The 13,689-nt window shown below is 42.2% G+C and overlaps 1 protein-coding gene across 4 annotated transcripts in view; it reads right to left on the bottom strand.

The window, feature by feature from the left end:
• The window catches only part of LOC140426656 (centrosome-associated protein 350-like), a 319,223-nt gene that overhangs the window by 17,037 nt on the left and 288,497 nt on the right, over nucleotides 1-13,689 (bottom strand). For all 4 annotated transcript variants that reach the window (XM_072511741.1, XM_072511743.1, XM_072511742.1 and 1 more), the window contains 3 exons: nucleotides 10,495-12,914; nucleotides 6,976-7,362; nucleotides 4,932-5,078 (listed from right to left, as the gene is read on the bottom strand). In XM_072511741.1, coding sequence (XP_072367842.1) covers nucleotides 4,932-5,078; nucleotides 6,976-7,362; nucleotides 10,495-12,914 — 2,954 coding nt within the window. The remainder of the gene's footprint in view (nucleotides 1-4,931; nucleotides 5,079-6,975; nucleotides 7,363-10,494; nucleotides 12,915-13,689) is intronic.

The following is a 13,689-nucleotide window of genomic DNA, read 5'->3' as shown; positions in this document are numbered from 1 at the left end:
ACGGGGACGCTGAGTGCAGGAACGGGGACGCTGAGTGCAGGAACGGGGACGCTGAGTGCAGGAACGGGGACGTTGAGTGCAGGAACGGGGACGTTGAGTGCAAGAACGGGGACGTTGAGTGCAGGAACGGGGACGCTGAGTGTCGGAACGGGGATGTTGTGTATAGGAACGGGGATGTTGTGTATAGGAACGGGGATGTTGTGTATAGGAACGGGGATGTTGAGTGTAGGAACGGGGATGTTGTGTATAGGAACGGGGATGTTGAGTGTAGGAACGGGGATGTTGAGTGTAGGAACGGGGATGTTGAGTGTAGGAACGGGGATGTTGTGTATAGGAACGGGGATGTTGAGTGTAGGAACGGGGATGTTGAGTGTAGGAACGGGGATGTTGTGTATAGGAACGGGGATGTTGTGTATAGGAACGGGGATGTTGTGTATAGGAACGGGGATGTTGTGTATAGGAACGGGGATGTTGTGTATAGGAACAGGGATGCTGAGTATAGGATCGGGGATGTTTTACAGCCGTTGTATGGGCATTGGTGAGTCCACACCTGGAGTATTGTCGGACCCCTATAAAGCAGGAGATCATTCGGCCCATCTAGTCTGAGCTGACCCTTTGGAAGAGCACATTATCTGGGCCCACGCCCCCACCGTAACCCCAGTAACCCCACCTAACATTTTGGACACTACGGGGCAATTTAGCATGACTAATCCACTTAACCTGTACATCTCTGGGCTGTAGAAAGAAAGCGGAGCACCCAGAGGAAACCCACACAGACACGAAGAGAACATACAAACTCCACACAGTCACTCAAGGCTGGAATTGAACCCGGGTCCCCGGCGTTGTGAGGCAGCACTACTAACCACAGTGCCACCATTTTTGAAAAAAAGGGGTTTCATCCTCCTGGTCTCATAGAATAGAATGAGGAAGTGCAGAGAAGGTTTACCAAGCCGATTCCTGGGATGACAGGGCTCTCATATGAGAGACTAAATCGGTTTGGATTATATTCATTGGAGTTTACACTAGTGAGAGGGGATCTCATAGTAACTTACAAAATTCTAACAGGATTAGACAGGGTAAATGCAGAAAGGATATTCCCGATGGTGGGGGAGTCCAGGACCAGGGGTCATAGTTTGAGGATAAGGGTACCTTTTTGGACTGAGGTGAGGAGACCTTTCTTCACTCAGAGTGGTGAATCTGTGGAATTCACTACCACAGAAAGTAGTTGCGGCCAAAACGTTGTGGAATTTCAAGGAGGAATTTGATATAGCTCTTGAGGCTAAAGGGATCAAGGGATATGGGGAGGAAGGCGGGATCAGCCACAATTATAATGAATGGCAGAGCAGGCTCGAGGTGCCGAATGGCCTCCCTGCTTCTATTTTCTATGTATTGACAAAGCAGTCCCCAACCCTTCCCCCAAGACTGCACAACTGAGTTAAATATTTGGGCCTTCTGGTTTTCACCATTCTGATCAATTTAAAACTCGATAAAAATCAAAGCACAGACTGAATTTGAAGTAAATAAAAAGCTGTTCATAATATTCACTTGAAATCCGAAATTATAATTGAAATGAATATCAGCAAAATCAGGTATGAAAACCAGGTATGAATCTAGGCCTGCCCACACAGCAGCTTTAAAATAATAAGCAACACACCCAGACATGCTGTTAATTTAAACAGCAAGATTTATTCGTTATATTTTCCTTTGCTTAAGATCTCGGCTGTAAAATGACAAACTATCCATTTATCAACTTCAGTGTATAAAATGGCACAGTACTTGAAGTCGTCAACAGCGTCTCCCATGAATTATACCTCAGATTCCAAGAAAGCTCAATCTTTGATAAATTTTAACAGGGGATTTGAGATTGGAGCTGTGGGAAGTCCCACAATAAACTCGGAGGCTGACCCGGGTTCATACAGAGTGCCCTGCATTTCAGGAAGTTGAAACCACTTCTCGGTTTAACAGATGTGAATTCAGTGGGGTATTCAGAAATAATAAAATAATAATAATAATAATAATAATAATAATAATAATAATAATAATAATAATAATAATAATAATAATCGCTTATTGTCACAAGTAGGCTCCAATGAAGTTACTGTGAAAAGCCCCTAGTCGCCACATTCCAGAGCCTGTTCGGGGAGGTCGGTACGGGAATTGAATGCGCACTGCTGCCTTGTTCTGCATTACAAGCCAGCTGTTTAGCTCACTGTGCTAAACCAGCCCCTAATAAAGGGAGGCAGTGGCATAGTGGTGTTCGCACTGGGCTAGTAATACTTGCACTCAGGGTAATGCTCTGGGAATCCAGTTTCAAATCGCAGTTTCAGTTTCACCACAGCAGATGGTGAAATTTGAATTCAATAGAAATCTGGAATTAAAAGTCTAATGATGACCATGAAACCCTCGTGAATTGTGTAAAAACCCATCGGGTTCACTAATGCCCTTTAGGGAAGGAAATCTGCCGTCCTTACCTGGTCTGGATTACATGCAACTCCAGACCCACAGCAAGTTGGTGACTCTTAAATGCCCTCTGCTTAGCAAGCCACTCAGTTCAAGAGCAATTTGGGATGGGCAATAAATGCTGGCCCAGCCAGTGATATCCACATCTCCTGAACAAATAAAAAGCTACCCACCCAGGACACAAACCAGGTGCTTTTGGTGGGCATGTTATTCAACATTGCCAAAGGCAAGGGACATGGCCACAAAAGTTAACGTATAAAATGAAATGGTTCATTGGGGTTAAGAAAAGCAAAGTAAATAAATTGATCCAAGTTTGCTTTGGGAATGGAAAGCTTATTTACACATGCCCATTCTCAGTCCCTCAAAATATAACAGATCTCATCACAAAGCTTTGAAAGGCTTGAAGCTGAAGCCCTGAAGCTGACTTTAGACTGTGGCAAGGAGTCTGCAATGTAGGTTTGAAACTATGAGCTACTGGGAAGACGGGTTAATGTGCACTCCCATGTCAGTGCAACATCTGCAATACTCAAGTGGCTGCATAAACATACATCAACTCTGCAGGTAAGCAATGGTACTTCAAGTGTTCAACACCAATACATTTGCAAGCACAAGAGATAGAACACTAAAGAACCTGATCTATGTGCTCATGAAATGCAGCTTAACCTCAATTAAGAAGAAAAACTTGCAAATATATATCACCTATCACAACTGCACCAAGTCCTAACTTGTGAATTGCAGCAACTGTTTGTCAAGTAGGCAAAACCACAGCAAAATTTCATGCAGCAAGTTCCCACAAATTAGATAATGATCCAATCATCTTTTGCTGAGGGTTCCATAGAATCCCTACAGTGCAGGCGGCCATTTGGCCCATCGAGGCTGCACCGAGCCTCTGAAAGAACACCCCACTGAGACCCACTCCCCCACCCTATCCCCGTAAACCCTCCTAACCTGCACATCTTTGTGGGAGGAAACCAGATCACCCAGAGGAAACTCACAAAGACGCGGAGAATGTGCAAACCCCAGTCATCCAAGGCTGGAATTGAACTGGGGTCCCTGGCGCTGTGAAGCAGCAGTGCTAGCCACCGTGCCGTCCAAGGATAAATATTGGCAAGGATACCAGGGAAAACACTGCTCTTCAAAATAGTGCCAACGTATCTTTTACTCAAGGAGTCAGTTAGGACCTTGCTTTGAAAGACACTGGCACAGCTGCACTCTAAGTACTGTATTGGGATTGTCACAGCTTGGTTATGCTCACATCTTTGGAGTTAATCTAAAATCCACAACTTCCTAATTCAGAGGCGTGAATTCCACTCTGCCATGTGTAAGGGTCTTTCCTGCTTGTTATTGTTTATTCCCTGTTTATTACCTTATTCCTCCCCCCCCCATTTCTTTTTGCTGTTACATTTTTGATCCATGAATATTTAGTGGACCTGTGACTTTCAGGCAAAGCAGCCTGTAAGCCGTGACCTTTAATTCAAACAGCAGGATCCAGAAGGCTGTGCTGACTTAGGTTGACGATTGGAATGTTCTGAGTCATGAGTCTGGCTTCACTTTTGATTCTGCAGCTTAGATGGAGGGTTCTAATTAACTCTCTCCAGAAGATCCAGCCAAACTCTCTTCAGAAGGCTCATGAGGGCTGATTCTCTCTCCAGTAAGTCTGGGTGTCATTTCCTCGAGACTGCAAAGGCTTGAAGTCAAACCACAAGCTGGGTGCAGGGTTTGATGAGAGAAAGAAATAGGCCAGAGTGTGAGCCTTAAGTTCACGGTCCAATTTGAAAAGAACTAAAGTAACTCTCCAGAAGGCCTGCTTCCTGTGAGTACTGTACTGAATGAGTGACTGCAAAGAAAACCATTACCAGCTGTAAACCAGAGAATTTGATCAACCAGCGTGCTGTAATGTCTGCCACAGAACCACCATTTGAAACAAAGGCTCATCTTTTGATATTCCTCCTTATTATTTTTACCCCTATCCCCTCTTCCTCTGTGTTTGTCTGTCTTGTGTGTGTGGGTAGAGGATGGGACAGTTAAGGGGGGGTGTAGATTAGCTCCTTATTCAGCTGCATTTACTACATATTTCATCATTAACCTTGCTATAAATAAACAGCAATTGTGTTTCAACTTACAAACCTGGTCACTGTAATTATTGGGCAGCCAAGGGCCAAAAATTGAAGGAATCTTTATAAGAATTATTAGTTAATTCACTTGTGTTGTGACTCCAGGGCATGTGGGGCTGGAATTGACCACATACTTGCCCAAGGTGGTGTAACACATCTCTAATGCCAAGTTATCATATTTTGAGTTTGCAGTAAAACAGGGTTCCCCAGCAATCACTGAGGAGTTTGGCTGCTGTTTCCAAACCCCTGATTGAGTAAGTTATCAATTCAATCTATACATATCAGCTCCAACCAGCATCATGCTTACATGATTTGTGACAAGTGGGACTAGAAGATTATATTGTACGGAATCATTACCTTTACTTCATTTAAGTCCTGTGGATTCCTCACTCGTCTGAAATAAGCAGAGCTAATCCTGCTGGGCTTCATCCACGGGGGCTGGCTGACATTGGGGTCTTCGGCAAAAATCTCAGTGAATATCTCTCTCGTCAAGTTAAATACAGCCTGGAAGAGGAGGGGACGGGACGGAGGAGAGAAAGAGAGAGAGAGAGAGAGAGAGAAAGAGAGAGAGAAACATTTAGACTAATTTCTTCTTATCCCCAAATCGTTTTTTTTTAAATATTGCTATTAAAAACAGCTACTGCTACAACAAAAGAAAATACTGTTCACCATGCATAAAACAGCAACTGTTTGTTTCACAATCTGGACCAGGTATAAATTTAGAATTCTACTAACTTGCGAAAATGAAGACGTGGCTGAGATACTCTCTCAAAGAAGGGGGTAAATAGGATTATAGAACCACCAAAGGTAGGCAAGGTTACTATTATGGTATTGTAGAAGGGATTGTAACTTAAAGGGACAACATAAACATAACAAAAATAAATCAACGTGACCAAATGACCTATATTTGAAGATTGTGTAAAAAATAGAAAGGAATCAGCAGCAGTTCCAGCGATCAGCTTCTAACATTACATGAAAAGCAAAATTCTTCAGAGGATTGGAGGACAGTCAATTTGAGAAACTTCCCCCAAAAAAGGCCAGAAAATTCTAGATCAGTTAGTTTTGCTGCATTTACTCGTAAATTGTTGAATCAATGATTTGGGATGTTATTACTGAGCACTTGGGTGAGACTAAAGTTAATCAGGGACAGTCAGCATTTTGCACTTATCCAAACTCTGCTGAAAAATATAGAAACAACTATAATAATAGTAACAATAATTAGGAGGTTGTGCTCGATCAAAAGATTGAACAAAGCAGAGTAGGTCAATAAAGAAAACGCAGTGTACGTGGTTTATAGATGTTTTGAAATAATTCCACAAGTTTCCATGTAGGAAACAGGGCAAAAAGGTCAATGGTACCAAGAATTAAGGAGAGGTAAAGAGTCATGGTAAAAGAAAGACTTTGGACTAAAGGTGTGGAGAGTAAGGGCCCCACAGGAGCCCATGTTGGAACTGCCCCTAATTGCTATAGAGTAAACAATCTTGAAGTAGAAATTAAGAGTACAATATCACAATGACTCCAGTTTGGTTAGTGCAGTGGAGGGTGAGGAATTGCAATGACATTGAGAGATTGCAGGAGTGTATATGCTGGTTACACTTGGAAGCTAGGGGGGCAATGCAGTTTAATTTAGCGAGATATGAAGTAATACATTTTGAATGGATAAGAAACATACACTTGAAATGGTGAGATTGTAAATTGGACAGGACAAGAGGACATATCATAATTGCATACACAGGCCAATGAAGGTGATAAATAAGGCTGAAAAAGATGCTTATTGTTCCATCCAGATCCATTAATCAAAGGAGTAAAAGAGGCAACATTTGAGATCTTAGTTAGAATATTGTGCAGTTAGAATATTGGATACCATTCTGGGAACTCTACGATAGAATATTTAGAACGTAAATTCACTAAGACATGACCAGAAAAGGGCTGTAGTCATGATGCACTTGGGATGTTAGGGCTATCTTCATGCTAAGGTTATTAGGGTGACCTTCAGAAGTTCAAGAGTCAAGAAAGTTTTCAGACGGTAAATAATCACAGATTGTTTCCACTGATTGACAATGCAGCAACAAAAAGGCAAGTTTAAGAGAACAAAGAGGGAAATTTGGAAAAATATTTACAAAGTGGCTGGAAGAGGGAATTATACATTGTGTAAAGTAAGCAAGAGAAAAGATCTAGTGAGTTGAATTTGTAAATGGATTTCTGAGCTGTCATCAGAATCAAAGTAATATCTTTTGAGTTGACAACAGAAATCTGGCATTATTGCGGACTTTAGTTTCAGCATCCCTATCAGTTACGTACATAGTCAACCAGAGCTGCTGTGCAGCACCACTCACCACACCTTTTTTGTTGCAGAAACGAGGTACGAGTTTTGTTTTTAAACACAAAAACTAGAGCTCACCTCACAATAGACTCTTTTGCTGACGCTCTCTACATCCTGCCCTTTATTATTCCCAAAATAGCCTGTGGGCATTTGCATGTCCCGCAGATCGTGGCCAAGCTCCTGCCACTTCCATAGCTCCTCGGCTGCTGCATGGACCAATTTTTCAACCTCGAAAGCATCATGAGGAATAGCAAAGTAGGGCTCCTCGTGGATTTTTTGAGGGATAGTCTTTGGCGGCGGGGGTTCCTGGACTGGCTGCTGTGCTTTACGACAGCCCAGTCCAAAGTCCTCATCAAACCAGTCTTGGTCGTCTGGCAGGTCATCAAGCAGCTCACGACTCAATTCCAGCTCCGCCAGACGCTTGGCCAATTCTTCCTGCCCACTTGTGCCAAACACTGGGCTGCCCTGTTGCAAAGTACAGAGAGCAAACTGTTGGACCAATCTAGCAATTTGAAGTCAGTAACATGGCGAGGTGAAATTTATTTCAAAATGTAAATAGACAAAATGAGATTTTAATAAACTAAAAATTAAAAGCTTTAAATCAGAAACAAAACAACATGAGAACAGCAGCTTTTTAGATCTCAGTATGTCTGATAAAAGAGTAGAGCATGAACCTCTGGAGCCCACCTTTCAATGTGCGCACAGCTATAAAATGAAAAATCGAGGTGTCCATATAGAGTTGGGATGTAAAAGAGTATCTACTTTAATAAGGCCAGGAACTCCCACCTCCATGGGGTAAGGGTAGTTCCCAATAACCAAGGAAGTGAAAAACAAATTCTCTATAGATGTAATGTCGCAAAGTATCTTCAAGCCGTCTTTCTGAGCTATAAAGCTACATGGATAAATTTAACATGTCGTTTTTTTACATGTGTGAGATCATTGTACCGTCTCCAGTAGTTATTTCACAAGGCTCACAAAGGGGGATATCACACTATGATGGAGTGTGGAGAGTGAGAGGGATACTGCTTTTGCATGATTTAGGAACAGTTACGTCGAGACAAAAATCAGTCAAACTCTCTTAAACTAGACACTCACAAGGAAAGTAGAGAGCTGCCTATAACCATGGATATGGTAATGTGCATTTTAGGCAACAATTTTTGATGGGTGCTTTATAGGTCTCTCCCGGATTGGAGTATTAGTTTGGAGAATTCCCTTCACTGACTAATCATGGTGTACTTTGGGGTGTGAATGATTTCAGATTGAATGATCTGATATTGAGTTTTTGACAATCTTTTAAAAAAAATAAAAAAAAAATTTTAGAGTAGCCAATTCTTTTTTTCCAATTAAGGGGCAATTTAGCACGGCCAATCCACCTACCCTGCACATCTTTGGGTGGGCGTGAGACCCATGCAAACACAGGGAGAATGTGCAAACTCCGCACTGGCAGGAGTTTTTGACAATCTGATCACTTCCTGTTTAACTGCTGCATCTCCTTAGGTTTTACCTAAATAGGATTAAATATGAGTATTCGCAAATAATTCGGTTTGGGCAGAATAGCCATGTGCCAGTTTAGTCAGGATGTTTTTGTGTCAAATCAAAGTGGCCTAAGCCCTCGTCCTTCACACTCACAATGTATGAAAAATATGAGAGCCTGTCAAACACTTTCATGAAGAGAGCTGCTCTTTGCAAGGATCCTCTTGTGACTCCTTGTCTAATCCTTGCATCCTTTTAATTCCTGTCCTGCGTAACATTACAGAATTTTGGTTTTCAGCTGAACCCTCCCCGCTGCAAGCTACGATTTAGACTGATCGGCATACACCTTTGATTCAGTACGTTGTGTGCCATAGCCCGTGATGTCATTTTGATGGATTTGACTAACAACCAATCCACTCCACGCCAATGTTGAGTTTGCACATTCTCCACGTGACTTGTGTGGGCCTCATCCCCACAACCCAAAGATGTGCAGGGTAGGTGGATTGGCCATACTAAATTGCCCCTTAAGTTGAAAACAAAAATAATTGGGTAGTATAAATTTAAAAGAAACCAATCCACTCCACCTCAACCCCGGAGCTAAGCAGATTGTCGATGCGGATTGTTTTTTTTTCCTGGAATACCCTGCTGGGTGAGTGTTTGGTTTTAGTTTTTTTTTGACCTGCAGAGCCAAGTGGAATCCTTTTGAATCTCTCTCCCAGAAGAGAGGAATTCTCTCTCAAATCTCGGCTGGTACGCCCTTCATGTAAGCAGAGCAGTTAGTGAGTACTCAAGCCTGAAGGTAGAGCTGGAGAAGGGGAACTTACCGGATTCCTCTCCCATGAAAAGAACCAAACCACTCGAAGGCCTTGCAAAAACTGCTCTGTTACTCCGTTTAACTGAGATAAGCTGTTGGTGAGTCTGCTCAAGCTGACCACATATCGAAGACTGAGCAGACCTCAAATACACCCTCCGGGGGCAATGCTCAGTCCGGCCTGAGTAGCCCAGCTTGAAGATCCATACCAACCAATGGTTCAAAATCTTGCATTCTAAAGAGAGCACCGCCTACAAAGACTTCAACCGCAGCAGTGATAATCCTCAAATCTCTCATACCTCTTAATCCCAGTTATTTTTGAACCTTTCCTACCCCCTCCACTGTGTGTCTGTCTGTCTTGTGTGTCTGAGTGGGGGGGTGGGACAGGGTTTGAGGAATAGTAAGATTAGCAGACCATTGTTCCATTCTTACCATTACATATTCATCTTTTTCCTGGTTGTAAATAAACAGCTTTTTAATATTTTACTTATAAATCTGGTGCCTGTAACTCATTGGAACAGTCAAGGGTTAAAGATCACAGGAAATACACAAATTATTGGTTAATTCACTTGGTGTTAGAACTCCAGGGTAGGTAGGTTGGAATTTAACTGCGCACTCGCATAGGGTGTCGTACCATCTTCCACAGAATATTCATTTGTACAACCCATTGAATGATAATTACTTTCTTGTTCTTCTAATCAGGTGGTTGTTCAGACTCTGGACATTGCTTCAAGATACTGTGCTTTTATAAACATTACACATATCTGAACAAGCTTTAAAAAAAAACTATTCAGGACTTAGTTTAAAAGGATTTGTTTTAAAAAGCTGCTTCCCTTTTAAAAGGATGTGCAGAAGGGAAAAGCCAGATAAATCTCAATGGAGATCACAAAGTCCTAATCTCATTAATTACATAACAGAAACGGCCATGAACCCTAGAGATAATGGAATGTACCAGCACACATTTTGTGAATTGACGGACAAGGTAGAAAGCACCCAGACACCATAACATGAAGGAGATTCATCAAGGTTTGATTTCATTACCTACAAATATATTTATCAAATTAGCAAGATATTCCTCACAATAATCTTTTACTAAAGAGTCCATTTATGGGGAACTCTTTGAAAATGATGCACCTGAATAATTGGGGTTGTGTCTTGTTTCCATGGCAATGAGTAAGTTAAAATTTTGGGAGCTGAATAGGCCTCTGGGATTGTTATCAAGACAATTACATCATTGCTTTACAATAGATAATGCATCACCAATTCCTAAAAGTAAAACCCATCCAAAATATAGTTTCAAAATTAATACTCACAGGTCTAGGGCAAAGATCTGGAGATAATACTTCCTCCTTCTCCTCATCACTATCATCCCTTTCAGCAGAAGTCTGTAATTGGACAACAGCCTCATTCTGGATCTCCAGACCCTTGGGAGATGATCTGGGTGAAGATTCAACGTCTGATTTGAACTGCAACTCTTGATTAGTTAAATGGATCTTCTCATCTCGAGACTTCTTGAGTTTCTGCAATTGACGAACAGTGTCCTTGACAAAGGAAGACAGGATAGTATCAGCAAAAGAGCTGGCTTTTGTCACATTGCTCTTCAGATCTTCTTCTTTATACTCCTCACTGTCCTCATGATTGCCCTTTTGTTCCTCTTCTTTAAAGCCTTCACTCTCCTCATATACTTCCTCGGATTCAGGCTTAAGGTTTGATACTCTGAACTGGGCCTCAAGTTGCTTCTTTTCCCTGTTCAGTAAATCCAAGAGAGGAGTTGAAGATTTCTCATGGAAAGCAAGTGAAAATCCCTCCTTTGTTTCACCAGTAGAACACACCGGCAACTCAGTGACAAAATCAGTGGCTGTCTCTAGTATGGTCTTGGATGCCTTCTCTCTGGACACGTCAGGTAGGTTAAACGTTTGTTCATCCTGGTCTTTGCTCAAATTTACCAATTGTTCTTCCTCACCAGACTTGGGCAAATTATCCTCAAAATTCTGATTATGTACAAAAGATTCCACTGCCATGCCAGGTTCATTGATAATATGCAACAACTCAATGGTACTAGGTTCAGAAAACTGATTGCTCGCACGTAGATCATTTAAGTTATTTTCAAATGCAGTCAGCTTAAAATCTACTTGATCAAAAGGGGTTTTACTTGGATCAGATTCTACATTCTGCAATTTTCTTTCTTCTTTTGAAAGCTCTGGCCTTTCCTCATCCCCACTGCATGTCTTGCAGTCTTTATCTAATTTAACCTCTAAGAACGGGTCATCTTCGTCTTCCGTTGTATCAATGACATCCTCATAACGCTCAGGTAGAAGGGAAAGTTTATGAGGAGGAGCGAAGATGCCATATTTGTCCTTGCATCTGAAGTACTCAACTCCATCATATGTGCCATTATTACTGCCTTCTGGCTTATCCAGCTCCACACCAGCCCAAAAACCATTGGCGAAGTTCGTTCTTCCCTTGAAACAAAGTGTCCCTGGTTGGATGCTACTAACCAACACTCTGGAACCAATGTGGAATTTGGGCAGCTCATCAATTTCGTGTGATGTAGGTGTTGGGGTGTGACATGGGGAGGGAGAGTGCGACGGCACAGGTGTCTGTTCTTCATTGCTGGCATCACTTCGTTCCTCATTTCTGCTCTTCTCAGTTGGTGATTTTAAATCCAGAAGTTGCTCTGAATGCACACTGCCACAGCTGGAAAAGGATTTCTCGCTCAGCCGTTCACTGATTTCATCATCCATGCAGACGCTTGGTGAGACACTTAGAGAAAGCTTCTCCTCTTCACTCATTTCCTCCTGCTTGGACTGTCCAGGATAGGGGAGCACTTGGGGCGTAAACACATTCTCATCATAAGTAACCTTGTTTCTTGGTGAAAGGACCTCTGCAGATTTGGAGCCAGCGTTGCAACTCCCAACATGTGAACTTTCATCGATGTCTTCAGGTGCCTCCTTTTTTGGCGATGACTCAAAATCTTCGGAGTAAGTTGTCTCCTTGCCCAGGGAAGGGCACTCAAAATCCTGAGGATAGGAATCATTCTTTGGTGCCGTTTTTTCCAAAGCTCTGTGGTGAGAACTCACAGTTCCAACTGAAGTGTCCAACTTAACTGATTTAACAACCCTCACAGAACTGGCTGACTGTTCACTCATTACATCTTCCTCATCAGTATGGCCATCCTTCTGCAAGTCACCGCTTTCATCCTTCAAGTCTTCAAACTTCTTTTCAACATGGGCAGCTACAAAAGGCTGTTCTGTGTCATCAGATGGGGCTGTGCTTCGTTGAGTCAATCCCTCGATAAGCTCAGAGATGTTGAGGGTCTGTGGTTTCTCACTGTTGAGTTTCAATAAAGGTTCAGACTTACTAGATTGCCGGGAGAGGTCAAGTATGTCATCTACATCAGACTCTTCCGATTTTATATTTTCGAGTTCTTCCTGGACATAATCTTGCACAGATCGATGACTGGACACAACACTTTCATCACCAGAACCGTCCTCGAACTGATCTGGCAAACGGCCACATTCGAGAGCTCCCTTTTGATGGGGGATTGCTGGTACATTATCTAGTCCCTCAGCAAAATCAGGTGGAGATCTCACATGGGATTTGAAAATTGGCGAAGGGCTTCCAGAGGACTCATCAGCTCGACTATCAAAGATTGCAGACTTGCTTCGATCTGATGCCAGCAATTCGCTGAGCAAGTTGGATTTCTGCCCATCTGGACTTGATGATCTTTGGTCTGTATCAGATACAGGTAATTGGTATTACTCAATCACTCTTTATAAAAGAAAGGAAGTGCATGTATATACGTCTTTCACAACCTCTGGAGCCTTCCCTCCCACCACACCCCCAAAATCATAACAAATCAAACACTTTTTTGAAATGCAATCATGGCTCAAACATCGGAATCATGGTAGCCAATTTGTGAACAACATGATTCCACAACTTATGAGATCAACAACAAAATAATCTGTTTGAGGTGTTGCTTTTGAGCTAAGTAAAGATCAGGACACCAAAGAGAGCTCCCTATGCTTTTCTTCGTATAGTGCATCCACCCAATGGGGGAGACGGGGCCTCAGTTTAAATTCTTAACAAAAGATAGCACCTCCAATAGTGAAGCACTCCCTGAATATTGTACAGGAGTGTCAGCCAGGATTCTACAGTTCAAATTTCTGAAGTGGGACATTACCCACATAAACTTGCAATGACACCCCTAGGAAATGCAATTTTGATCCCTTTTTAAAAAAAAAAATTGCATTCTCAATAAAGGAAGAAAAAGCCTTATTGAAATAAACAGTATTTGGATTTGTTTTTTAAGTCGGTCGAGTGACTGATCCAAGGTCACAAGATCCAAACTATATAAATGTGAACGATCTTGTTACAAGGGGCAGCAGGTTGAACTGGAGTTCAATGTAGCAAAAGATTGTGGAATTACTAAAAACAAATATATCAGCTGTCAATTTACCTTGCTTTCAATTTGAAGGCTGACTACTTGCTGCTGTATACATCAAGTT

Source organism: Scyliorhinus torazame, chromosome 7 (genome assembly GCF_047496885.1).
Source record: "Scyliorhinus torazame isolate Kashiwa2021f chromosome 7, sScyTor2.1, whole genome shotgun sequence".
NCBI classification, from domain to species: Eukaryota; Metazoa; Chordata; class Chondrichthyes; order Carcharhiniformes; family Scyliorhinidae; genus Scyliorhinus; species Scyliorhinus torazame.
Note: the sequence above shows the minus strand (reverse complement) of the source record. Positions and strands in the feature narration are given on the sequence as shown.